At 46.5% G+C, this 24,878-nt stretch overlaps 8 protein-coding genes across 8 annotated transcripts; 6 read left to right on the top strand and 2 right to left on the bottom strand.

Moving 5' to 3' along the window:
* The first annotated feature begins 5,422 nt into the window (after positions 1-5,422).
* On the top strand, positions 5,423-6,964 carry J3458_011611 (uncharacterized protein). Its single transcript, XM_007814087.2, has 2 exons — positions 5,423-5,725; positions 5,794-6,964. The coding sequence occupies exons 1-2, from the start codon at positions 5,545-5,547 to the stop codon at positions 6,597-6,599; spliced, it is 987 nt and encodes a 328-aa protein (XP_007812278.2). The 5' UTR covers positions 5,423-5,544; the 3' UTR covers positions 6,600-6,964.
* Positions 6,965-9,451: 2,487 nt separating this feature from the next.
* Positions 9,452-11,257, top strand: J3458_011610 (uncharacterized protein; the record flags this gene model as incomplete). Its single annotated transcript, XM_007814088.2, has 4 exons — positions 9,452-9,920; positions 10,010-10,293; positions 10,358-10,479; positions 10,546-11,257. 4 exons carry the CDS (start codon positions 9,452-9,454, stop codon positions 11,255-11,257), a joined length of 1,587 nt encoding a protein of 528 aa, XP_007812279.2.
* J3458_011609 (uncharacterized protein) lies at positions 10,561-12,696 on the bottom strand. Its single transcript, XM_007814089.2, has one exon. The coding sequence runs from the start codon at positions 12,444-12,446 to the stop codon at positions 11,346-11,348; it is 1,101 nt and encodes a 366-aa protein (XP_007812280.1). The 5' UTR covers positions 12,447-12,696; the 3' UTR covers positions 10,561-11,345.
* Positions 12,697-13,663: 967 nt separating this feature from the next.
* On the top strand, positions 13,664-16,551 carry J3458_011608 (uncharacterized protein). The gene is made up of 6 exons (XM_066119896.1): positions 13,664-14,044; positions 14,106-14,244; positions 14,327-14,419; positions 14,490-14,656; positions 14,717-16,178; positions 16,246-16,551. The coding sequence occupies exons 1-6, from the start codon at positions 13,784-13,786 to the stop codon at positions 16,416-16,418; spliced, it is 2,295 nt and encodes a 764-aa protein (XP_065975014.1). The 5' UTR covers positions 13,664-13,783; the 3' UTR covers positions 16,419-16,551.
* A 2,906-nt stretch (positions 16,552-19,457) lies between these two features.
* J3458_011607 (uncharacterized protein) lies at positions 19,458-20,213 on the top strand (the record flags this gene model as incomplete). Its single annotated transcript, XM_007814091.1, has 1 exon — positions 19,458-20,213. The coding sequence occupies one exon, from the start codon at positions 19,458-19,460 to the stop codon at positions 20,211-20,213; it is 756 nt and encodes a 251-aa protein (XP_007812282.1).
* Positions 20,214-21,942: 1,729 nt separating this feature from the next.
* J3458_011606 (uncharacterized protein) lies at positions 21,943-22,559 on the top strand (the record flags this gene model as incomplete). Its single annotated transcript, XM_007814092.1, has 2 exons — positions 21,943-21,954; positions 22,011-22,559. 2 exons carry the CDS (start codon positions 21,943-21,945, stop codon positions 22,557-22,559), a joined length of 561 nt encoding a protein of 186 aa, XP_007812283.1.
* Positions 22,560-22,598: 39 nt separating this feature from the next.
* On the top strand, positions 22,599-23,114 carry J3458_011605 (uncharacterized protein; the record flags this gene model as incomplete). Its single annotated transcript, XM_066119895.1, has 2 exons — positions 22,599-22,767; positions 22,981-23,114. The coding sequence occupies 2 exons, from the start codon at positions 22,599-22,601 to the stop codon at positions 23,112-23,114; spliced, it is 303 nt and encodes a 100-aa protein (XP_065975013.1).
* A 561-nt stretch (positions 23,115-23,675) lies between these two features.
* On the bottom strand, positions 23,676-24,779 carry J3458_011604 (uncharacterized protein; the record flags this gene model as incomplete). Its single annotated transcript, XM_007814093.2, has 1 exon — positions 23,676-24,779. One exon carries the CDS (start codon positions 24,777-24,779, stop codon positions 23,676-23,678), a length of 1,104 nt encoding a protein of 367 aa, XP_007812284.2.
* Between the last annotated feature and the right edge of the window lie 99 nt (positions 24,780-24,878).

The raw sequence follows: 24,878 nt of genomic DNA, 5'->3' as shown, positions 1-24,878 counted from the left end.
ATTTCTGAATACAGACTGTCCAATGTGGTAGAGACTTTCTGCCAAGTCGTGTTCGAGTCTGGCAGTTGAATCGATGTCAGAATGACGACTGGCTGGGCCACTGCCCAAGAGACTTCCATTGACACAGCGGGCCAATGACTGATCCATATCCAGCTGACCGGGGCGTCTTCCGACGTGGTCTTTTGACGCAAGACCCCCTTGTGCCTGAAACTTGTATAACCTGGGTCAGCAGTTCTCGGGGGCAAGTTGTCCATTTACGCGCGCATGAGTGAAAGATACACGAATGACAGAGCACACCGTCTGGTACTTCAGTTACTTACGTGCCGTGATAGCACAGCATCTGTCCACTGAGCTCACCCGTCATCAACCACTTGATCCACTTGGGAGCATGATGCAGTGAAAGCAATGCATTCATACTGCTGTTGCCAAACACTCGTAGCCCTAGTATTGATGACGGGTGGCGTCCAACTTGGTCGTCGAGTCAAGCCGAAAGATCCAGAATAGCAGTCCTCGGGCAGGTATTCCCAGTGGCAAATCTTGAATTTGGACTCTTGTAGGATTTTGGCTCTTGAAAGCTGGGCCCACCAGGAGTGATACTCATTTCCAGCTTCTAGCCTGCTGGCCAAGTGATCAACACTTTTATATGTGAGCATCTCGATTGGCTGACGAGGAGAGAATATTGCTGCGTGCCAGCTATTCAGGCATCGACTCTGCCAATCGTGGTATCATGCACAGCTGACTAACATGAATGTTCAACTTGACCCACTCTCACAAGAAAGCTGAACATGCAAGGGTCACAGTGCCATGCAAAACCTGGAAAATTACTCTGTCAAGTCGGTTGGAATTTTCACGACTTCTCAGCGAGTAAAGCTGTCTCTTATTAGTTTAAGGCCTCCCATGGTTCTTGTGGGCAGCAACGGGAATCAAGATTCTTCAACAATTGGTGCGTCGTCATGGGCTGCGGCCGTCAAGTTTGCCAATGTCCCGCGAGTCCCCTCCGGTCAGACCTTGATGGTCAGGCAAAGGGCTATCATCACATGATCATTATGTCGAGTCACCATTGATTACCTCCAAGGCGTATCTAGACAGATTTCATGTCGAACACTATTCCGTATCTAACAAACCCAGAACAATACTTGAAGAGCAACGTACTCTGCATCATGTGGATTACTGTTATTCAGAACGTTGATATTGTAATGGAAGCGACATTGAGCACCACCAAAGACTTTTTATCGTTGGTAATCCGGGCTGTATTTCTTCCCCTGAGCCTAAGTTTTAACGTGTAAAAGGTCCACGAATACGTCGTATAGATAGCTTATTCGTGGGCTTTAAGTAAATATAAGTAAGAAAAAAAGCTTAAATATATTTATAAAGAAAAATAAATTATTTGTAATTATTGATTAATTATTTTAAGTGATATTAAGTATTTATTGAAATTTTACTTTTTTATTTAATATAAAAAATTATTAATTAGTTAGTATTATAAGTACTTGTTAGTATCTATATTTTTTCAAGATACTTACAAAATATGTTTATTACTAACCCATAAATAACCTAAGAAAAACTTGGATATCCACGGGTGCCCAGGGTACCCGTTTTTACACCCTACCAAGTTCAACTCTAAAACCCAGAATTGACTGAGGCGTGTCAAAGAGATTCTTCCAATATACTCTGCGCATGGAGCCACTACCGTCACTGACACGAACAGTTGCTGCGAGCCAGAATATGAGAACAGCTGCTACCGATGGATATGTCTTTCCACCATTCTTGGCTACGTGGTCTGCGATATCGTCTAAGAACACTTCGCTCCTAACTTCATTGAATTATGCTGGCATAGAAACTGTCACTAGCACAGAAGAAGCCAAGCAGCAAATCGAACCCAGCGGTCGAGCGGGATTTTTTAAGGGTCATAGTCGATCAACCAGGACTAGACCTGATGGTGATTGACCTGCGTGTGGTCCTTGTATTTCCGTTGACGCGGATAGACGGACGGGCTCTAGGGTATGAAACTAAATTACACCCGCACCCCGTTGATGTCTCGCGATCAAAATCGCCAGAGGATTTAGCGATCTTTGAAGGCCACTTGTGCAATATTACAATAAGTTGAATGAGGTTAAGCTCTTGTCATACTGCGCTAGTAGGAGCCAACGTCTCAACGTGCATAGTCGTGAACCGAAAACTAGCGAATGTGACAAAGAACGTACGGCGATCCGGCAAAGCCCTAGACGAATAGGAGTCTCTTCTTTGTACGGCGCAGCTAGACACGTAAGTGGAGTGGGTGGACGAGAGGCATGACATACCGGCGATGTACGAGGAGACAGGGCTGGTTGTGAGCGGTGGCGTTGGAAGATGAAGTTTCTTTACAAAATCCACAATAGTGAAGAGCCTTAGAATGAGAACGGGGGAAAATGAAGTTATAATGGCATCTCTGGGCGGCAAGCGTAATGTCCGATGAAGCACTGAGGAACGGCAAGAACGAGAATGATGGCCGGGTTGCAGCGATGTTCAACCTGCTCGACATGCTACAAAGAGCTCGTTTGACGAATTTGAGAATAGAAAATAGAAACTTTACTCGATTGTTCGTTTCAGGCCGCCCCGGGAGCAACGCCCAAGCATGACAGTTTACGCAAGATCTCTGACCTCGATTCGGTAGTAACTCAAGCTCTGTTTGGTGGGCATAGGGCTACAGCCAAACCACATGCGAAAACTAAGAAATTCGCTAATTGAGACTATCCGCTTTGACTGGGAATTCGACTAAAACCCAAATGGGATATTGATAAAAAACATTCTCCACAATCTACTCTTTGGATCAAACTTCGGCCTTTCGAGGCCGCCATGTTACACGGAAATGGCTGGTTACACAAGGGCTACGGTCACGAGACCTAGGGCAAAGTCCCTCACCGACTTCTTGTATTTATAGACACCTTTGGTCCCTCAAGGCCTTGAGGAAAACCAAGGACCTTTGCAAAGACTGTTATTAGATGAATTGAGCTATTAGCTCCAAGCCCTCCTTGAGCCCTTGTCACACGCCAGTAGATGCAGAAGCCAGATATTTGCATCTTCTGATAACACTGTATGCCAATAGTATCGGCTGAGGATAGCGAGAAATAAATGCTTATAGGCTTAAAGGCCCGACCAATAACTCACTCGTTGACAAATAAGGACTATTCTAAAAAAAAAAGGGGGGGGGGGGGGGAGGGGTGCGAAAATAAAGAAGAAAACTATTGACTGTATTTATACTTGCCTCGCTTCTTGTATGAATTTGAACAAGAAACCAGACACGTTTCAGATTTTATTAAGGCTCACATAGCGGAAAACTGTCTACGTATACTTCTAAGTAACTATTATCAGGAATTACAGGTTATATCACTGTATGTAATAGAACCCTGTTATTGTCATTATTCAGGAAGCCTATCACGAAAAAGAACGCGCTCTAATCGAATAGCAACTATACTTCCTTATATTCCGTTGACAAAGCCACTACTAATACCCGGCCGAGAGAAACTCGTCGAAGAACCCCGTGCAACGAATAAAAGCTTCCCTCCATCATCGGTATAGATAAGCCCCGTGTCTGCTTATTTTTGGCAGGTGCCTCTCCATTTATCGCATGAGCATGCGTCGCATTGCTACTGCAAAACTAATTAGAACAACCTACTCAATACCTTTGCTTTGCCAAGAGAAGCTCTTAAACTCTGGCCAAGGTGCGCCAGACTTCTGGCCAGTAGGGCAGTAGAGCATATCGTCGTGCGAGTGCTGGCCGGTACAGAAGTTCTGGGCACCCCAAAGCTACCAGTGGAATCTCTGGTGTATCAGTTCGGGTGCGTTCCTGGCTGGTGTCGAGCCAGTCAACTCATGTATGGATTTTGCCATGGGAATCCTCGGTATCTGTATGCCTCGCGGCTTACAAGCCAACCGAAAAACGAGCATGTAAGTGGAGGGTTTCGCTTACTTTAAGCTCTGGGGGGCTGTTAGTATCTCCTGAAGTTTAAAATTTCAACACTCTGGTTCAACATTTTGAGCAGTTCGAGAAGGGCTGGAATTATTGGCTTTATAAAAGTCGGTCTTGCATTTAGTGCAGATATTCGTGAGTTGTACTAGCTGTGCCCAAGAAGCAAGCAGATGTTGACTGAACTTTTGGTAAACTAGACAACCAGATCATAATTGGCGTCTGGGCAACGGTGCAGATGGCTCTCACCTTTAGACCGCTTCTAGCGCCTGGCATATTCAGCTCTTCAGCAGCCGGGACTCCAAAATCCTGGCGACTTACAGCAGCTAAACGTCCCAATCTCCAGACAAGTGGCAGATTGTCAGAGCCCGCGTGCTGTTGGCTGCACGAGAATCAGAGCTTGTAATGAAGCCAGTAGCATTCAAGTCGCTATATAATTGTATATAACTCTTAGTCCCTAGTACGCCCCGTAATATATACACATATAGCTGTACACGGGTATTGCATTTTGTGTTTTATCTTCTGTGCAAGTAGAGGCATAGGGTTGGGGTTATCCAGGATTTTAAGTGATTGACAGTACGTTGGTCAAGCGCATGCGTGGCGCCAGATGAGAGTCTATCTGGCCAAGTTGCTCTGGCGCTTTGATATTGAGTTGATTCCCAATCAGGAGTTTGATTGTAAAAGAGACTTAGGATGTACGAGATGTGGGAGAAGCCAATATTTTGGGTACGGTTTCATGTAAACTAGTTACCTAATAATAGAAGGACCTGAGATATTGAGAAACCAGTGTTACTTACCGAATCAACCAAGTCTGTTTTATCAAGTTATTCTATTGGTTTGTACAACCAGGCTGTGTTTGATATCCAGGACGGCACAGGTGTGCAAGGTTGGTCAGGCAATTAACGCTGCAAGCCGGAAGTGCAGGGGGCCGGTTGTAGTTGCAAATGCTTCGTATCTACCAGCTGAAGGCGACGAATTTTCGAGCACTACTAACAGGACGACTTGCATTCAAAGAGGTCACGGAAAATATTTGAATCTAGACATATGTGCGTTAATGTCAGCGGGCTTATCGGCAGCCAGTGGACGGCGCACAAATAGCTAATGTCTCAATGAGAAGAGACAGCGCTAAAACGGCCTAGCTAAGTGTTTGGGCTAAAAAAATGAAACATTTTGTTCATTCAACGTCTTTGGTCCAAACATTTGCGATGACCACTTTGGTCTTGCAATCCGTAGCGAGTGGCTGATGCGGGCACGTCCAAACCTCAGTCTTGCCGCGCAATACCACTTTTGTAAAGTTTCGGGAGATAACCTCCGGCTCGATGCAGCCGATGCAAATATGCACCACGACTGCTTGTCGTCATGATGAGTGGCGGTGACATCACCATGTTTGCGCAACCCCATACCTCCCGCCACTCAGCGCTCAACACCTCAGAGGAAAGAAGTAAAAAACAAGGACAACTATAAAGAAAGTATTCAGCGAGATGTTGTCATGTAGCATTCATGGCATACGTATGACACTTACTACCTGCCTCGATTCACTTGACTCTTCAGCTAAGCACTCTGCTGCAAGGGAATAAATAGGCCCAGTCCCGACGAGCATGCCGCCCATTTTCCGACGCACAGCGCTATTACTTCCACCGAGCATAAAACCAAGAAATTTCCACTTTGCTCTTCCCGTAAAATCAAGACCTCACAACACCTTTTTCAAAATGGCAAGCACGGATACCTTGACAAGCAACACGCTTTTCAAGCTTCAGGACCGAGTAGCCCTCGTCACAGGTTAGCCAAACAAAGACTGTCCCCCGTTCACCATGATGACCTCTCGCCAACATGAAATTCCATTATAGGTGGCGGCTCGGGCATTGGGCTCATGGCTGCACAAGCTCTTGCTGCAAACGGCGCCAAGGTCTACATCACAGGGCGAACAAAGGAGAAGCTCGATACTGCCAAGTCGCAGCATTTCGGCCACGACAACGACAATGTTATCGCAATCCAAGCAGATGTGTCCTCCAAGGAGAGCATACAATCCCTCGTCAAGGAGATAGAGTCGCGTGAGAAATGCCTGTGCATCCTTGTCAACAACGCCGGCATTGCAGCGGACCACCACCAGACGGCCGAGGCCAAGTCGGCGTCGGAGCTACGAGACTCGTTGTTTCAGCAGTCCGAGTTCGACAACTGGACTGGCGTCTACAGGACAAACGTGGCTGCCGTCTACTTCACCACGGCGGCCTTTTTGCCATTGCTCCAGGCGTCCAGCGAGAGACACCCTGGCTGGTCGGGCACCGTCATTAATATTACCTCGATTTCAGGTCTGGTCAAGACTTCCCAGCATCACTTCAGCTACAACGCGTCCAAGGCAGCAGCAAACCACGTCACTCGTATGTTGGCCGCAGAGATTGGAGCTGCAGGGCTGAAGATCCGGGTGAATGGCATCGCGCCCGGCGTTTTCCCCAGCGAAATGACAGCCGGGGAGAGCGACGAGGCTCAGAAAAGCCAATTGCCGAAAGAGAAGTATGAAGGTAAAATACCGGCGGCTAGGCCCGGTAAAGATGAGGACATGGCATCGACGGTCTTGTTCATGGCTGCCAATCAGTATGTCAACGGGCACATTGTTGTGGTCGACGGCGGGTACACGCTCTCAGCAGGCATGTAAATACTCTGACGCGGCGGGGCGGGATAAGCTGAAACTGAATGAAGCCATCTATCTTCGATCAATAGAAGATGAGGGGCTGTGCTTCTAGAATGAGAAGAGAATGAAGGGTTCAATTTTTTGCTACCAACCGTGACTCTGGCATGACGAGATGCAGAATGTGTCAAGTGCTGGTTTAGGTTTAGCCGCAAGTCGCAACGGCTAACGTGTCACCCCACAACATCGTCAGCCCCCCATTTTCGTTATATCCAGGGCTCTATCACAACACATTAAAATTAAGGCATTTTTCAACGAAAAGGGCATATATTAGCTATTTACAGCTAAAACGTAAATTTTATATTAGACTAATTTATGCCTGTAATTTCAAGGGTATCTTCTTTAATTATATAGCTATAACGTTCTTTATAAAGAGCTATTATATAATTAGCTTTAACTTTAGCTTTAATAATATTAGGGATAATAGTAAAAGCTTAATTAAGGTCTTTTTTAATAGCCTTTTAATTAATAGGCTTTAAAGCGTTAAATTTAACTTTAAGATATTTCTTTTTAATAGATAAGGTTATAATCAGAGCTCTTACGAATATAGTAAATACAAGTGTATTGTGTATTGTATTTTGTATTGTATTGTATTTTCGTGTATTGTATTTAAATACATTACATTACATTAGTAAAATACCTATAAATGTATTTTAAGGAAAAAAGACCCTTGTTTTTTTAACTTAAAATTATAAGGCTAATTATAAGGGTTATAAGGAAAAATTTTATATCATTTAAAAGAGCTAGATCAGCTCTTTAAAATGCCCCACTTTTTACTATTATAAGTTACTACATTAAGAAGTTATAAGCAATTGAAAATTCGCCCCGCTTTACTTACTTTTTATTTTAAGACATAACTTTAAAGCTTAATATCTCGCTTAATATCCACATTTTAAGGTTAATTTTTAAAGATTCAAAATCACGTGATTTTTAGCTTTATTTTAATACATAATATGCTTATATAAGCATTTATTTATAATATTAAATATTTTATAGCCTTATAATACATTTATAGGTATTCTAATCTTGTAATGTATTGTAATATATTACATTACAATACAATACAATACAGTATAGTAAAAAATACAAAAAATACAATACATTTAGAGGTCTGAAAGCTTTAAACCGCTATTTTAAGATACGATTAGTTAATATAATAGTATATAATAATAAAAGAAAGAAAACGTATAACACTTAAGCTAGCCTATTTTAATAGCCTTAAGAATAAAACTAATAGAAAAGGGGTATAATATTATAAATAATACTATATAAGATACGAGATAGGATTACATTAGCTAAAATAGGTATAACCTGTAGGTATAAGAAGAAGATAAAGGCACGTAATTAGCTACGTAACCTAAGAGGCGATTAAAGAGGTTAATGTTTAAATATATTAACTAAAGAGAAGTAAACCAACTAAACCTTAAGCTAATTAATTAAGGTTTAAAGAGATTAATAATTAAGCTAATTAATTTAGGATTTTAATAAAGAGATAAACGAGTACTTAAGAAGAAGGTATTTCTATAGTTAAATAATTTAAATCTTTATTAATTAATTTAAGTAATAGTCTTACTATTAAGAGTTATACTCTTAATAGCCTTATTATAATACTACTTAAAAAGCTACTCTATAGCATTTAACCTAACTTACTTCCTAAGAAACAGACCTACTATGCCTTAGAACCTAAGCCACCGTTATAAAAGACCTCTTTAAACTATTTTATTATAATTTAAGTATTAGTTTAATTAAAATTACTATAGGTAAAAGCTTAATATAAAAAATAATTAAAAAACTATTACCCTTAAAGCTTTAAGCCTTTTAAGATAATTATAGGCTTAATATAATAACTTATAGCGCTTATATATTTAAGAATTAAAGCCTACTTATAAGAAGACTCTATTATTCTTATTAAATATTTAATAAAGCTACTTTTAATAACCTTATTAGCCTTAAAATTCTCTTTTATAATATTAGTTTTATTAAAGTTATAAATTTAAGTTAACTTAATTAATTAAACCTTAATTAAATAATTAAGAAAATTATAAAAAGCTTATATTTAATCTTTTATTACGTTAAGGGTTCTTTTAAACTTAATACCTTATAATACCTTTATTTTAACCTTTAAGTTACGTTAAAGAAAGCAATTAACTTAATACTTTTTAATTAGGTTATTATTATTACCTTAAGTTATAATAACTTATATAATAGCTTAAACGTTATAATAGCTAAATAGCCTATTAGCTTCTTTCTTATATAGAATTTAATTTATTAGGTCTTTCTTTTATCTTTATAATAATTATTAAGAGCTTACCTTAACCTCTCAAATTAGTTAATAATTATAAAGTTAATTATAAAGAGTTATTTAAGAAAAGCTATAATCTTAAACTACTTAAACCTTTAAAAGGCTAGAATTAACGTCTTTAATAATAGCTTTAATTCTATTCTTATAAGTAATATTAATAAAAGCTATAATGTAAATTTAAGGTTAAAAGAGCTTAATTTAATAAAGTTATTAAATGTTAAAAAAAGGGCTCTTACATTAATCGCGTCGTTGTGGATGTGACGAAAATGGGGGGCTGACGATGTTGTGGGGTGGCACGTTATTTCTCCATTCCAACAATCTTGATGCACGATGGCGTCCAGATTGGGAGTTGCCTCGGCTCTCAATTGACGGTTGACGACTTGATCCCGCAGATGACGATTTACCCACCCTCCTCTTGTCTCTCGGAATCAGATACGCTTCCTGGTAGGATTCCTGGTAGAATTTGCCCTCGCATTTTGACCGAGGCTTGGCCTCCCCGCGGCCTCGCCTTGAGAAAATGACCCAGCCGGAGAATGAGGACTACGAGCAGTCTGGGACGGAAACCGCGAACTTCACCTTTGTCACCAGCCAAGGCCAAGATGGCGTCCGCAGTCATGCCATGCGCGAGTATTGGAAACAGCGGCGGCGCAAGTTGAGCGAAAAGAAGGCAAAGGAAGCAGGACACGAGCCACACCTACCTATCCGGCCGCGGCAAAAGGAGTCTGGCCATGTTGCTGGCGTCGCTTCATTACGGTCGCGGTCGCAGTCATCCTCTACCTCTCCTAGCAATTCCAGTCCGCCATCAAGTACGAAGCGCAGCCCTTCGGGCCCGGCGTCCAAGGCGACGCAACCGTCCGTTGCTTTCGGCAGCATCCAGTCTCAGGCGCTGTCTGGAATGAATCGTGCCTTGGAGTCCAGTCGGTTGGATCCGTTTGACAAGTTTCCTGTCAAATTAACAGCCCAGCATCACCGGCTCCTTCACCATTGTAAGTGTTTCAAATCCTTACTGGGTATTGACAGTCTATTATTGCTGTTTTTTTCACCGGTAATTTTAATTCTGACTCCTGTGTCATAGGGCTGAGCACTTACGCTACCATGATTTTCAATGACCTGCCGAGAAGTTTTAACCCAATGCGCGACGTCTGGCTACCCCTAGACTTGTCGAATGCAGCATCGTTCAATGCCATAATGGCCCATTCAGCTGCTCATCTTGCCCGAAAGCAAGGATTCCGAGCATCCGCAGAGGCATTAAAGTTCAAGGCGGAGGCGATGAGAATCGTCTCCGTCTGGATGAAGGACAAGCATCTCGCTCTGAGCGACGAGGTCTTTGCGGCCGTTTTGCGGCTCCTGACATACGATGTTCGCAGTATCCAGCAGTCGATTGAGTGTCGGAAAGCAGTATCTGACACACCCTGTGAAACAGCGATATTGGGGAACCGAAGCAGAGTGGAGGATCCATCGCGACGGATTACAGCGCATGGTAGACGCCAGAGGCGGCATTGCGGCTCTACAGAGCAACTGGCGACTGGGATTGGTCACTTCACTGTTTGTTCCCTGCTTTTGTTTCTCGCTTGAAACTTGGGAGTCAAGACTGCTAACTACCATTCGTAGTATAAGTTTAATGGCCAAGCCATCATGGTTTGACACATCCAACCAAATCAAGGAGATCTCGAACCCGTCCTTGTCGGCTGCACTGCACCCCATTTTGAACGACAGGATGAGTCTCCATCGCATTCGGTGCCTTTGGCTTCTATCTTTCGTTCAAGATATAGGCAACTTTATGAGCAGTTCGTCGAATAAGAATGGCTTGACGAACAGCACCTGCATACATGAGGCAGTCTTCCTGATCCAAACCGATATGCAGCAACACGAGTCCAAAAACTCCCGCGTCGAAGACTGTCCAGAAGGAGAGTACAGACGCCTGGCTTGTCTTTTCTTCATCTCTGTCATATTGCAAGCTTCTGTGGACAATAACACATATGCAAACACAAGCCGAAGGTTCAGTGAACCTGAACTCATCCACTCGGGCGATGTGGCCTCGCTGGAGAAGCATCTTCACGGATACATAGACCTTTGGCACAATTCGATAGAAGGCCTTTACAGTTGTTTGTTCCAAACGTTTGCTGTGCAGTCAGCTAGAGCCTCCAAAACTGACTACGCCCTAAACATGGCTCATGTTCTTGGGTCAATGAGCAGCGAGGCTCGACATGGTGTGCAGAGGACTCTACTTCATTCACTGTGCCAGGGTTCAACCGACTCTAGAAAAATGTATCAGGCTGAATGGACACCGGATACTTTACTATCAACAATCCACGGCGCTTGATCAAGCTCAGCGCCAAAAGTAGTAAAACGAAAATAGATTTCTACATGTACCCTCGGCGCACAACACTACTTGGCCTCCCTCCAAAATTTCAATCAAGGTTCTCCAGTACAGAGATGGGCGGTGCGTAGAACGTCGTGCCCGTTAGAGGCGTCGAAAAATCCAAGAGGCGATCGTGCTTCCCCGGCGGGTTACCAATAAACATGCGCTCCATCATCTTTTCAATCACCCAGAGTTTCTTGGAATACCCAACGAAATATGTCCCAAACTCCTTGTGCCCCGGCGACCCAAAAGGCATGTTGTCTCGCAGAATGTCATGCTCGTTGCCGTCCTCGTCTTCGATTGTCGCCAGCGTCTTGTGAGATTGTTGCTGCCCCTGTTCTGCGTCGTCTAGCTCCATGTTGTCAAGTTTGGTTCGGCCAATGATGGCCTCCTGCTGCTCAGTTGGCAATCCGCGCCAGCCATCTATATCGTGGACGTATTTTTGCACCACAATATAGCTTCCGCCGGCGGCAGTCGTGTCATCTGCCTCGGCGACACAGACAGCGTCGGTCACATCTGACCCGACAGGATTCGCGGTGCCGTCGACGAATCCTAACAGATCCCGGGCGTCAAAGTAGCGGAAGCCGGTGGTCTCGTCCTCCACCTTTATCGAGCCCCCCAGCTTCATGAGCAGCTGGTTCTCGAATTCGAAGCTGACGTCTCTCCTCTCGGCCCGTATGTGGAACAGAAGGTCTCCGGGGGTCGAGACGGCAGTGTGCTTGGCTCCGCGGACCTCGGGGAAGGCGTGCAGCTCCTTGGGCTTGGGGATGCCGGTGAGTCGATCCCAGATTGAGCTCCCGATGCCAACCACGCAGCTTAGATTGGAGCTGGGATGGCGGATGGCCACGTTTTTGGTAATGTCGCCAATGGATGAAAGCGCGGCGCGGATCGTGGCCGTGGCATCCGGCGATTCCGTTGCCGAAACGACCAGAAACGTCGCCGACTGTGTGAGGGGGCTTGCCACGGGCTGGGAACTCATGGTTGATTTGGACTTGGACGACGTGGAACTGGCCGCCGGGAGGGTTGGGGTGGGACTGGGCAATGCGGCGGATGTGTATATGTGGCGGGCGAGAGCTGGACGTGCTTGTCTGGCTTGGAGGGCGAGGGTGATGCGGGTCGAGGTGACGACCCCAGAGGGCATTGATGGCATGATACTCAAAGGGGCGGCATTGGAACGCTGCCTTGACGGCAAAGTCTCAAGACTGTGAGTTGCCCGCAATGTATGGAGCCTGGACCGCCTTGACTCGCGTGCGGGCTAGAATTGTTGACGGCGGGTTGAGATATGTAGCACTGGCAATGTTGAGAGCTGGTGTCCCGAGGTGTTGAGCTACCATTAGGTAGTATTGATGTAGGCACGGAAAACACCACAACCCCGCCCCTTCTCGGACGTGTTCCGCGCCTCATGGCCCAAGTTTGATACATACACATGTATCCAGTTTGCACATGTCAACTGGTGGTATCTTGCATCTCGGAGGCTTCGATTGCTCCAGCCAATTTTCCAATTTTCCCCACTGCAGTTTTTTGCTGGGGCCCCCTTCTGATGCCCGATCAGGTAAGAGTATCGAGCCAATAAGGATGGCTAGAATTCTAATCGCCCTGCTCCCGAGCACCAAGCAAATTCAGACACTGGAAGTGGACTATTCCCGGTTTATTGCCGCTGAAGATCAAATTTATAAACTCATGGCAGAAGAGCATTAGCATAGGGCGGCGCCAGCGGCGGAGGAAAAGGAACGAGACTTACATACGTATAATTATCCAAGTTCCTCGCGGATCATCGCACCAGCGCCTCACTAATCAAAAGCTAGTTTCACGCCATTTAAGTACTACAAAGCTCAAATGTATCGGCGAGATTTTCTCGGTGGAAATGAAGGGTGCGACTATATTGAAAGCCGGGGTTAATACACGTACAAAGAAGAGCTACGTGTACTCTTCTCGCGTCGGCCTGAAAATGTGACCGAATAAAGTCCCGTAGGCGCCAATGCGGTGTAATAAAGCTTGTACCACATGTACAAGGTGAACCGTCATCCGAGGGTAATGCCGGCATAAAGATTCCGAGCCGAGAACAAACTCGGTTGGCGCGGCACAGATTGCCTCGTCGTTTGATTTGTTTCGAGTCGCTGCTGTGGAAAGACGAGAAAAACAATATAGATGCGTCGTAGAATTTTGTGAATATCGGCAATCCATATTTCAATGACTTGAACGAGTACTGCCCTTGGCATAAACGCTAAGCCAAATGTGGTCAAAACGCAACAGCGCCCTGGTGGCGCCATTCATACCAGATATCATATCGGCTCCTTAGTATAATCTTAATTGATATTAGACTTTTTTTATCTCGCGTCCTTCTCACACCAAGGATTGCACTATTGAGACAAGTAGCAGCTCAAACCGCAAAACGCTTATTATTTTTCATCTCTCGTCAAAAGAAGGCCCTCCCTCCACAACCACTCCAGCTCCATATTGACATGACTGACAAACTCGCTGTTCACCATGGGCGCCTATCCAGGTGGTATGATATACGAGAACGCAACGCTGCCTTCCCGTTCCGCTCACTGGTATTCCGTCATGGACCATGACGGTCGTGCGAAGGGGTTTGCACCATATGTAGACCACCCGGAAGAGTACCAAGTCTTTGTATCCGCAAAAGAAAACCAAGCAGAATCCATCCAAGAGGCCATCGATGATGCCGCCGGGTTGAACCGCAATGCGGCCCAAGAACGTCATGGCTATTGGGTGTCATCTATGCCACGGGTATGTGATGACCAGGGAACAGCGTGTGGAAGTGCCCCAGCGCTGATGTTTGATATTGCAGGTGGTCTATGTCCCCCCCGGGAACTACACATTTAAAAAGACTCTGGTCATGAACACGGACACCATTCTCATGGGCGACGCCCGTGATCCTCCCGTCATCCGCGCGACCCCCGACTTTAAAGAAGATGTTCTTCTCAACGGTGGCTGAACCCCCCCTTTTTTTTCGATCGAGGTAACACTCCTGCAAGGGCGATAGGCAGCTAACCAAGCGTGGTTGTGCAGGCATGGCTCCCAGCTACATGCCCAACGCCGGCGAACTGGCGAATACAGTGGCCTTGAAGAATGTAATTCTCGACACAACGGCCGTGAATAGATGTGAGAGAATATATCCCGTCAAAGACAAACTCAACAATAGGTGGACAGGACCTGCTGACATCAAGCGCAGCCAGGGAACTCACCGCGCTCTACTGGGGAGTCGCTCAAGGGTCTCATCTTCAGAACGTCCAAATCAGGATGGCACAGTCGACCGACCGTAAAGACGGACACACTGGCATCAGACTGGGCGTAGGCTCAATTCTCAGCCTGGGTGATGTCCGAATCGAAAATGGCCTAGTCAGTCATTTCCATGTGCTCATAGAAACGCACCTCGCTAACGTCTGTGATGCCGTCTAGAACGGAATCTGGCACGACGGTCACCAGAGTGCGCTTTTGAAAAATATCAGCTTCTACCGCAACACGGTCGGTCTGCGCGTTTCAAACGGCAGCGCCGTCACCCTGCTTGCTCCGACTTTTGAAAACGTCGACGTCTGTGTCAACCACACGAGCGGCAGCGCCTTTGTTGGCATCGTCGACGGCAGGTCCATCAACTCTGGCCTCACATTCCTCTCTGGGCAAGCAAGCAACGACACGAACCGGCCTTCTCTTCTCCTCGACAACTTGGACACAATACGCGACCCGGAATATGAGCTCGAGAACACCGTACAGATAAATGGTCGTACTGTCCTTGGCCCCGTTGACCATGTCCACAGCTTCTCCTATGGAAACACGGTAGGTCGCAACCCCATCTACGGCGTGACAACTAACAAGACCATCGCACGGTCACGAATAGCTGCCCCCCATGGCAGAATCCCTGTACACCCGCCCCCAAATTACGCACTCAGCACCTGGTCGGATTTTATAAACGTCAAAGACTCTAAACAGAATGGTGGGTATACCGTCCGGGGAGACGGCACGACGGATGACGTTGAAGCCCTTACCAAGGTCCTCCAACACGCCGTCAAAGAGGACAAGATTGCGTACTTCCCCTTTGGCGACTACCGTATTTCTTCGACGCTTGTCATACCGGTTGGATCCCGTATCTACGGCGAGGCGTGGCCAGCCATCTCCGGGGCGGGCACCCGCTTCTTGGATGCGGAAAACCCGAGGCCCGTCGTGCAAGTCGGCAAGGTGGGCGACCTCGGCACGATCCATATTCAGGACATGCGCTTCACGGTTGCCGAAGTCTCTCCGGGTGCCATCATCCTTCAGTTCCTCGCGCATGGTAAGAAGCCAGGCGACGTGGCGATGTGGAACTCCATCGTCAACGTTGGGGGACTCCGAGGCGCCCCGGACATGGCGTGGCGTTGCGCAGATGGCTCTCATCCGTGCCAAGCGGCCTACCTGGGCATGCATTTCGCCAGGGGATCCTCCGTCTACGTCGAAAACGTGTGGAACTGGGTAGCCAGCCGCAACGCCGAGGACTTCTTCGCCGGCGTGAACATTGCAGCAAAGGGCGGCGTCTTGGTCGAGTCCACCAACGGCACCTGGTTTCACGGCCTGGGCTCCGAGCACTGGTGGCAGTATCAGCTGAATCTTCGATCGGCCTCCAATGTCGTCCTGTCAATGCTCAGGACCGAGGCCAATCCTGCGCAGGGCGATGCAGCAAAGCAGATGCTTCCTTGGCCAGGGACGTCCGATCCCAAGGGCTGGGGAGACCCCGATTACTCCCGGTGCCATGACTCTGACCCAGCCTGCCGCATGGGCATTGGCAACTACATCAACGGAGGGTCTGACATTTACTACTATGGAGCTGCGTCGTGGGTGTCCCGCGCTGGGCCTGAACATCCGCGCTGCTACGCAGGCTACCAGTGTCAAAGTAAGTCCCATTCCCGTCAAGGTCCCGCGGATACCCAAGAAGCCAGCGCTGAAATAGTCTCTCGCAGGATACATGCACTATATTGCCAACGCTCCCACGAATCTTCAGGCATACGGCTTGTGCTCCAACGATACCAAGTATGCTCTTCGCCTTGGAGACGGTACAAATGTTGTAGCGAACGGCTCATTTTATGGACCTGGTTGGCCCAAGGGCTCTGTTGTTGGCCGTTATACAACCTAAGTCAGAGAATGGTCACGTATTAGGAGCTCAGCTTTGGAAAATCCTGTCAACATGGTAGTCATCTCGGTGTTACGGGCTTCGTCGCCGCTTCTAACCGCACCTAACTTTTGCCCAAGTCTTTTCGTCCTCATCCTATTTAATACAGAATACAATAAAATTTAAATCCTATATATTGATGCCAGTTTCAAGCACTCTAGCTCTACGAGTTCCACACGGAAATTAATTCCTTGGGATAGCACCAGTGTAATAAAGTTCAAAAAGTAGCTACACAACAGAAAAGCAAAAAAGGGGGCTAGACAGAGGGCATCTAGTAACACTGTATTTTGGCCGTACCTAGGCCAGGGAACCGTAACTAACCACGCAGGACAGCATGAATGCATTTCAATGCGTTCGACACACTAGTCGAATTGATAACTTATATTATAAAAGCTTAGGGAAACTCCGGGAGTTACTCGGGTTAGCTCATAAGCTGCCTAGGATAGCGCACTGGAGCTCAGGGAGTGCTTAGGTTAAAGTGGCCACAGCTTAGGAACTCTTTTGAGAAAGGGAACTGGGTCCGTCTTGATTAATGTTCTGTTCTATCCTATGGCAGGATATTAGTCAGGAAACAGGTTTGGTCTCTGCTCTGCCATGCCAAAGTTCCGTGTTAGTTGTACGAGATACTTATTGGTTGCGAAACTTGAAAGAAATCCCAACACAGAGTCGCAATGTAAGTGGAGATTTCGCCTTTCAAATGTCGTCAGGTGTCACGAAAAAGTGGAGAGACCAATACTCACGCTGGAACCATGACTTATCCTCAGCGACGAAGTAATGCTAATGCTAAGGACTATCATGAAGAGACCTATACTCGTGCCGAAAGCATGACGTATTCTAATGTAGCTGAAGGACGCAGCATCGACGTATATAGCAATCTATTAGACCGCGATAACCTTGCCCTAGGAGCTATTGAAAGGATGGACATTACCCATCAAATCCTTGACAAACCGGAATTCACTATGGAACGAGCTTAGAAATTGGATCGCACGGCAATGAGTACTTCACCGGCTACTGGAATTCCTCAACGAAGCATGGAGGCTTCTGGGCTAGTGACCAAGCCATTGGCAAGCCAAACTTCCTTGAAGGTTGCCAGTCTAATGGGTTTGGGTTTACGCAGAGTACCTTCCACAAACTTCATTGTCTCGCGAACCTCCGAATGATTCTCGCTTGGCACATTACTGGTAGCGGTAACAAGATGACGCGCGACATGAATGCGCACACTAGACACTGCTTGCTAATCACTATTTTTCACTGCGTCGGAGTGAATTTCCCTAAAAAGACATTCTCTATCTCGCTACTCACTTACACCTTCATCGTCAGGAATATATTCGTTGGCGTGAGCTGGCACACCCTGATGTGAATGAGGAGCCTATTGACACTGTCGATTACGAGGGCATGGGGATCAATTAAGCCTGGGACTTGGGGTTTTAGTAGCGTAGATGCAGTGTCTACTGGCTTTTTCCAATTCAGGTCTCAGTGAGGCTAGAATTAGACGCACTAGAGGGTGTTCTCATGTGGTAAAGGGTTGGTAGACTACGGCTACTGTCATGCTTCTAGTCTCGAGTGTGCTGTGACAAGGGCTCAATAGAGGGCTTGAAGCAAAAGGGCTCAATTCAATGATAATCTTGTAGGATGTCAAAGGTCCTTGGTTCCTCCAAGCTAGAAGGCGAGGGGAGACCATCTTATATACATGAAAGGAACGGCCCGTGCCTAGTGTGCCCCATAGTTCTCGTGATCTTCTTGTGTAACAAAGGGCTTCTAATCCTTGCTTGACCTAATCCGTGTGACATGTGCACGAAACAAGCACAAGGTATTGTTTCTCGAACTTCTGAATAGATTGCAAGTATATATGGCCCCTCGGTGAAACAATTTACGCCATGTAGCTAGGTAGAAGCGATAGCTAAAGGCCTTTATAATCGTTTTGCATCAGTCGATTCGTCTGCCCATGTGGACTTGGTGATACGTTGCTCTCATGATCTTCCACGAAGCACTCTTATTGTTTGTCTCTCACACTAATGTCGTCTAGAAATCAAAGTCATGTCTCAGCTCCGCAAAATCACCACATCCCCGAAAGTGCCAAGAACACCGTCTTGTACTTATCCATTCAATGGCACACGACGTCAGTATGTGATCCACGTTCACTTGATCTCGGCCCAGGCCTGCAACTCTTGCCGCTTAAGGCTAAATAACAAATGCAACAGTGTGTTGGTTACAAAGGATCCGTTAGCGCCGCAAGAGACGCCCTTTAACTGAATCCCTGCACGGACACCATCGCCCCAGACCCATCCGGAGCGGGACATCTGGACCTTTTCTAGACTTGAGCGCCGTAACAGAGTGCTAACGATGCAATGCACAGTCCGTATCCTTCCATTGACGCATATCAGGCTGCGTTGGGTGATGAAGTGGATGAGGGTTTGAGTGGAGCGAGTGCGCTTGAGCCTTGCAAGCCCACCATTTTGCGTCTTTTCAAATAAATCTCTCCTATTTTCCCTTCTTCTTTGTATGTGCGAGATTTATCTTACTTTCCTCTCAGCCTCCCGTCATTCATATCAGTGTCTTCACCCAGAGATGGCTCTTAATGTCAACCAAGACGGCTTTCAGCGGCGGCTTGCTGTGGTTGAGCAAATACTGCAAAGCCATGACCTCCAGGTTAGTGAATGTTGTCGCCACGAGGCAGCATTTGACTGCTCATTGACTAATTGCGCTTCTTATGGGCTTCGAATATCTCGACTCTGGCATACAGTGAAGAATACCTGTATCCGTTCAATAACTACTTGTTTAAAGTAGAGCTAGCAACTCCAGCCCTATCCTCCTCGTTCCCAGGCACGCAGCCTGGCTCCCTCCAATGGCATATCTGTTATTGTGATTAAGCTTAGCAACCCAGCGGCCACCGGAGTCAATAATACCAACCGCGTAGAGAATGACGTAGCGGTGCAGCATCTCGTCCGCCAGTCTATGGCGCATGCCGGACTGCCTCAGTTAGTCCCAGCTATTTACGCCTGAATGCCAACCACAATTACCGATACCGTCAATGAAAAGTCCGGGTGGATTATATCTGAACTAAGAAGTGGTGTTGGCTTGGACTCCGAGTTCTCGTCACTTAAGATGCAGGATAAGGAGCAGGTTCTGGAGCAAATGGCCAACGTCTTAAAGGCAATTCAAACAACTAAATTACCAGAAAGCGCTATATTTGGAGGAGTTACATTTGACTCTGACGGACGAATTGTGAGCGGACAGGCGCCTCTCCGGAAAGGCGAACCCGTAAAATCATATGCCGAATGGAGGGTTAGTAAACTACGCGGGCAACTCCAAGAAGCCGCCCGAAGCCCGGTTATTCAGGGTTGGAAGCGTAATGGCGTGGACGCGAGGATTGAAAAATTTCTTGCTGCCGATGGCCCCGGGAAAATTCTCAGTAACGTCGACCCGGACCAAAAGAGCTTGATACACGGAGACTTTAGTACGTATGCCCCGTTTCAGAGTAGCCATCCATTGACTGACAATATCAAAACGACGAACAATGTGCTATTCGATAAGGACACTAAGAAACTAACAGCTGTCCTGGACTTTGACTGGTCTGACATCTCTAACCCTCTTGACGAGTTTATGTGTAGCCTTCAAGACGTTGGTGGAAACATCCGCCACGAGAATAAGAAGATCGAGGCTGCGATTCTCTCTGGCGACTTTACATGGCCACCCGACAACCTAGATGAGGCATCCGTCAAGCAGTGGCAAGTCGCCAAGGCGTGGAATGCGGCATAGAAGTGTGGGATGGTGTCTCCGAGTGAAATTCGTGGTGTGGACGAGATTCGCGATCTCCTCCACTTGCAAGCACTACTGTGTCCATACCAACTTGGCAACGAATCCATGCTCAAGAAGCTTGATGATAAGAAAAGAGCACAGATGCGGGCAAGGACGGAAGCGGAACTGATACAGTGGCTAGAGAAGCATGGTTTTTAGCAATGCATTCTCAGGGTCAAGGGTGGGTTAAGCTATCCTTACTATATAGCATGTCTGATATAGCTAGGTACACAGGTTTGTCCTCCATGATAAATTATCCACTGACATTAAAGTAAACTGTAGCCCCAACTAGACTCTTCCATCCTAACCCTAAGCCACACTCGATACCTGCAGGCTCACAAACTGCAGCAATTTCACCAAAGAGTACAGAATGAAACTTGATAAAACTTTGAGCATTATTGTAGCGTTGATTCTTGTGATGCATATATCATCCTTCATATTTGGGAGCGAGATGATAGTAAAATTCATATTTCACATGCTGATATCAATTTCAAGGTCACCTTATTCTCTTAAGCCCAGCAGAAATGAGCGTACTTGGACATTGTACAGAGGGGGCTGCCCAACATGATGGCAAGTACCTCGCGCTTTTTGAAGTCTTTCGCCATAGTCACTGTGTTTATTTGATTCGCAAATATATCTTTCGAGAGCATTATCCAGGCTGGAACTCTCTGAAAGGGTCCCCAAATGCCGTTCTGGGACATTTTGGCAGGCTCTCCATCCACTGCAACACGATAATAATGACTATCTGAGCTGACGCCTGCGTCCAAAATCGGTAGATGACTGCATGACCTCATCCGTCAGAAAATAACGATGCCGACATTGGACTGATGGTGTACTCGTATGACGCCGAAGCCCAATTTGCGGAAGCCCGTACATCAAATATGCACATGTGCCGAGACTTCCAGGCCATTAAATCTTGGGCCGCAAAGCGTTGGTGGGAGCGTGATTTTTCGTAATCCATTGATGGATATCTTGGGAGTTAGTTGGCAAAGGTGGTTGGCCTTGTTGGTGCACGGACTGCGGTTACACCGTCATCATGATAATTTGATAAAGTTTCGTTACTTCATAGGGGGGAAGGGGACAAACGCCAACTATACACCTCCTCGTTACATCCTGGGCGATCACCAGGATGATTAGCAGTGAAAGACATCCCGCAACTACGAATCATCTTTGCTAATCGGTATGGTGTGTACCAGGATGTTAGGTCTAGTCTCTGCTCTGCCATCTTTTGCAAAGTTCCGTGTTGGTTGTACTAGATATTGAAACTTGGTATATCCTGACACAGAGTTGTAGTGCAAAGTGGAATCTTGTGCGAGGACCCCGCATTCAAGGAGATCTAGATTTAGCCTTCAAATGTTGTTCATGATGCCCACGTAATCTACCCAGCTGGTGTTTGTTATACGAAAAGATATCAAAAAAAAAAAAAAAAAAAAAAAAAAAAAAGGCGTCGCCACGCCAAGGTATTTTATGTGTTGTACGCCCTAAAATGCTGCACGACAATATGCGTACGGTTTACTCCTCCAGGGGAAAGTTACTTGCTGGATGTGCCTCATTTTCCGAGCTTGAGTCTCCAACTGCTGATTCGCACATGTTCTTTTATGTCTGTGTTGGGCATCCATGACCAAAATACTCGAAGGGTCAGAAAGGCTCTAAATTGCTGCAAACAGTACTCCATATCTCCATTCCTACCATGGCCAATTCTGTAAGCCAGTGCTCCGCTTTGGTAGATGCCATTGTAAAGGACAAGTTCCTCTACAGTCGGGCAGTTTCACCGTGAAAGAAATCGATCGCGCCAAGAACAACCACGTCTACCTCATTTGCCTTGCTCAAACAACCACGGAACTGCTGCTGTCAAAGGACTCATTCCACAAGCCTTTCACTTCTGCGATTCCAGCCAATACCTCTCGGTTGGTATTGAGAGTTCCAAAAAGCAACGTCAGCTTAGAGAACTCGGTGCGGGTACGCAATGAAGTCGCATTCCTTGCTCTGGCCCGCCATGCACTTTCGTCTCTTGACGCCTCACTCTGCCCACGGATATTTGACTGGGAAGATATGAACTCGAACAATCTCGGCTCCGGCTCTAGGCTTGGCTGGATTCTTGAGGAATGGAAAGCCGGGCGGGTGTTGGAACAGGGACATGTCGAGGGACTGGACAACGAAACGCAACAGTATGTACTTGATCAGATTTCACAAGTCACCAAGTTGCTCTATGAATACTACTGCCCTCCAGAGAATGCCACAGGCTTTGGAGGTCTCACATTTGATGAGCATGGCAACATGTCAAACACGGCGACCACGATACCCTGAGGCGGGCCGTTCCAAGCTTATGGCGATTTTTTGAGCGCCATGTGTGCGTGGCAGCTGAGTGCCAGTGAACGAAGCACGCACCTAAACGGATGGCGAGGTGTGCCTAAACTACGACAAAGATTGGCTGCGTTTTTGGCGAGCGGAGGAGTCGATAAGGTTCTCAGCAACGTACCAGAACAAAAGCCAACCATGGTCCATGCGGATTTGTGTAAGTGCATCTAATTAAGAGCATCAAGTTGTGTATCTCTCTAATACTGAACTTTCACAGAAGTCACAAGACTCATTGTCTTCATATGCTTCTCCAATCGCTAACGTGCACGGCCGATGTCGGTATCATAACGCACAACTGGGTGTACAACGAGAACGTTGAAGAGCCGAATAAGACCGATGGCTGACTTTAATATGGTTAAAAAATGTGCAGATTTTGAGGGACTATTGGGTTGGATCAGAGAGGAAAAGGCGATTCAGGACCTTGGCCTGAAGTGGCCGGAGCTTCGATGTGTTCCTGGAATGAACATCGTTCCAGGTGACGGATATGCTAAAAAGGCGAACTAGAATGTAAATCGCACACACGGTTATGAATGGTATAATCTCTGCTGGCCTGTACTTCTCTAGATGTCACGGCATGGTTTCGTTAGACAGTTGACAAACAGTACGTGGCGCGTCGAAATGTCCGAAATGCGGTGGCATTATAACGCCGTGGTGGTCGTTCTATCCTTCAAAAGCACCAAGACTCTTTATATCCATGAGGTATAACTACCGGACAGTATTTCCACTCAGCTCTTATGCCCCGCAAAATACGTGAGTGTGAGAAATTTACCTTTGTTTGTGGTATTAGAGGCAATCCCAAACTACCACACGGGTGTCATATAAAATTACGAACCAATCTTTGAACTTGAAAAGTCATTTACGTACATAATTTTGCGCATCTATTTCTAGTCTAATAACTTGACTATCATGATTAAGTTGATTTTAAGTTTTTTTTTTTTTAATACAGATAATAATACAAGCGTGATGCAAGCACTGTGCATGATGATTTGGTTGATATACTAGGCATATAACAGCCCAAGCGAGGTAAATAAAGCCCTAGTGCTTTCCTTTGGAGTTTATACAGCTCTATGCTTTGCAATCACCATTTTCGTCTAAAAAGAAAATCTTCTTCTTTCTAGCTCCCTCCTCTTTTGTAATCGACTCCGTATTCCAGTTCATATGCGCGGCTATCCGATCTTTTCCCTCCCCGCGAAGCTTCTTTAAACTCTCGGCATAAGTATTTTCCCGAAACATGAATAATTGGCCATTGACGACTTGGGTCTGATCAAGCAATCTCACGTTTAATCTCGTTTTGCTGTTGCTTTTGGGTATCATGTCTTGAGTGATGCCGCTCGGAAACGGCCCAACAACCCCTGCTCGCCCATCGTTCAACAGCACATCCATGCCACGCTGGTCGTCCTGGAATACGCGGCTCCGATAGATTCCCATCCGCCACGAAGGAGCTTCAAACACATCAAGCATCTCTGACCACAGGGAAATAGTCTCGTTGCTGCTCTTCATCCAGAACAGACCATTGCAAATTGGCGGCACAAGCGAGCCCCTGCGATACTCGTCTTGGAAAGCATCATGGCTGGTGTAGAATTCTCGCGCATCGGTGCTGTAGACCATGTCGACGGCTGCTCTGTCACTGTCGTTCTGTGGCATGATGACCAGGGGAGATTGCCAAAACACAAGATCGGCATCAATCATGAGAACATCATAACCTGTGGATAGAAAATCGATAAAGAACTGAGGGCGTTGGCGCATCATTCGGTGGTAGGCTGGAGTGTTGCCGTGGACATTGAGATTGCCACTTTCGGCCCAAAGAGTCGCATCTCGATACGTGGCAAACCCCTTGCCGTTCAATGTGGTCTGCGCACCCTCATCCAGGGCCCAGAACAGGATGGATTTTGGGTCGAAGGATGTCGCGGAAAGAGAGCAGAGCAAGTTTTCCATCAAGTGGAGCATGCCAGTGTTCACCGGGACAATGACTACCGTGTTGTTAATTGCATGCGATGCAAAGGTTTGCAAGTCGCTCTCTGGAACACCATGGCCTCGCTGAATGGATGTCGACGATTCGACAATGCGAGCCCAACAGAAGTAGACGACGCATAACAGGAACGCTACAGCTGCGATTTTGATGCGGGGTTTTCGCGCGATGAGCGAGACGGGGGACCATCCACGAGCCATGGCCTGCACTTGGTGCAAGAGGTGAGAATGGCAGCGTGTTTTGGTGTCGGAAACCGCTGAGGTAAGAAAATGGCGTCTGGTCGCTTCAAGTCGGCACAG

Source organism: Metarhizium acridum (genome assembly GCF_019434415.1).
Source record: "Metarhizium acridum strain ARSEF 324 chromosome Unknown scaffold_234, whole genome shotgun sequence".
NCBI classification, from domain to species: Eukaryota; Fungi; Ascomycota; class Sordariomycetes; order Hypocreales; family Clavicipitaceae; genus Metarhizium; species Metarhizium acridum.
The sequence above is the reverse complement of the archived record's forward strand: the minus strand, read 5'-3'. Positions and strand labels throughout refer to the sequence as shown.

Coding starts and splice junctions, on each gene's coding strand:
- J3458_011611 (XM_007814087.2), top strand. CDS start 5,545: ATGCCGCCCATTTTCCGACGCACAGCGCTATTACTTCCACCGAGCATA. Junction 5,726..5,793: donor CCGAGTAGCCCTCGTCACAG/GTTAGCCAAACA, acceptor ATTCCATTATAG/GTGGCGGCTCGGGCATTGGG.
- J3458_011609 (XM_007814089.2), bottom strand. CDS start 12,446: ATGCCATCAATGCCCTCTGGGGTCGTCACCTCGACCCGCATCACCCTC.
- J3458_011608 (XM_066119896.1), top strand. CDS start 13,784: ATGGGCGCCTATCCAGGTGGTATGATATACGAGAACGCAACGCTGCCT. Junction 14,657..14,716: donor TCCGAATCGAAAATGGCCTA/GTCAGTCATTTC, acceptor GATGCCGTCTAG/AACGGAATCTGGCACGACGG. Junction 16,179..16,245: donor CGCAGGCTACCAGTGTCAAA/GTAAGTCCCATT, acceptor AGTCTCTCGCAG/GATACATGCACTATATTGCC.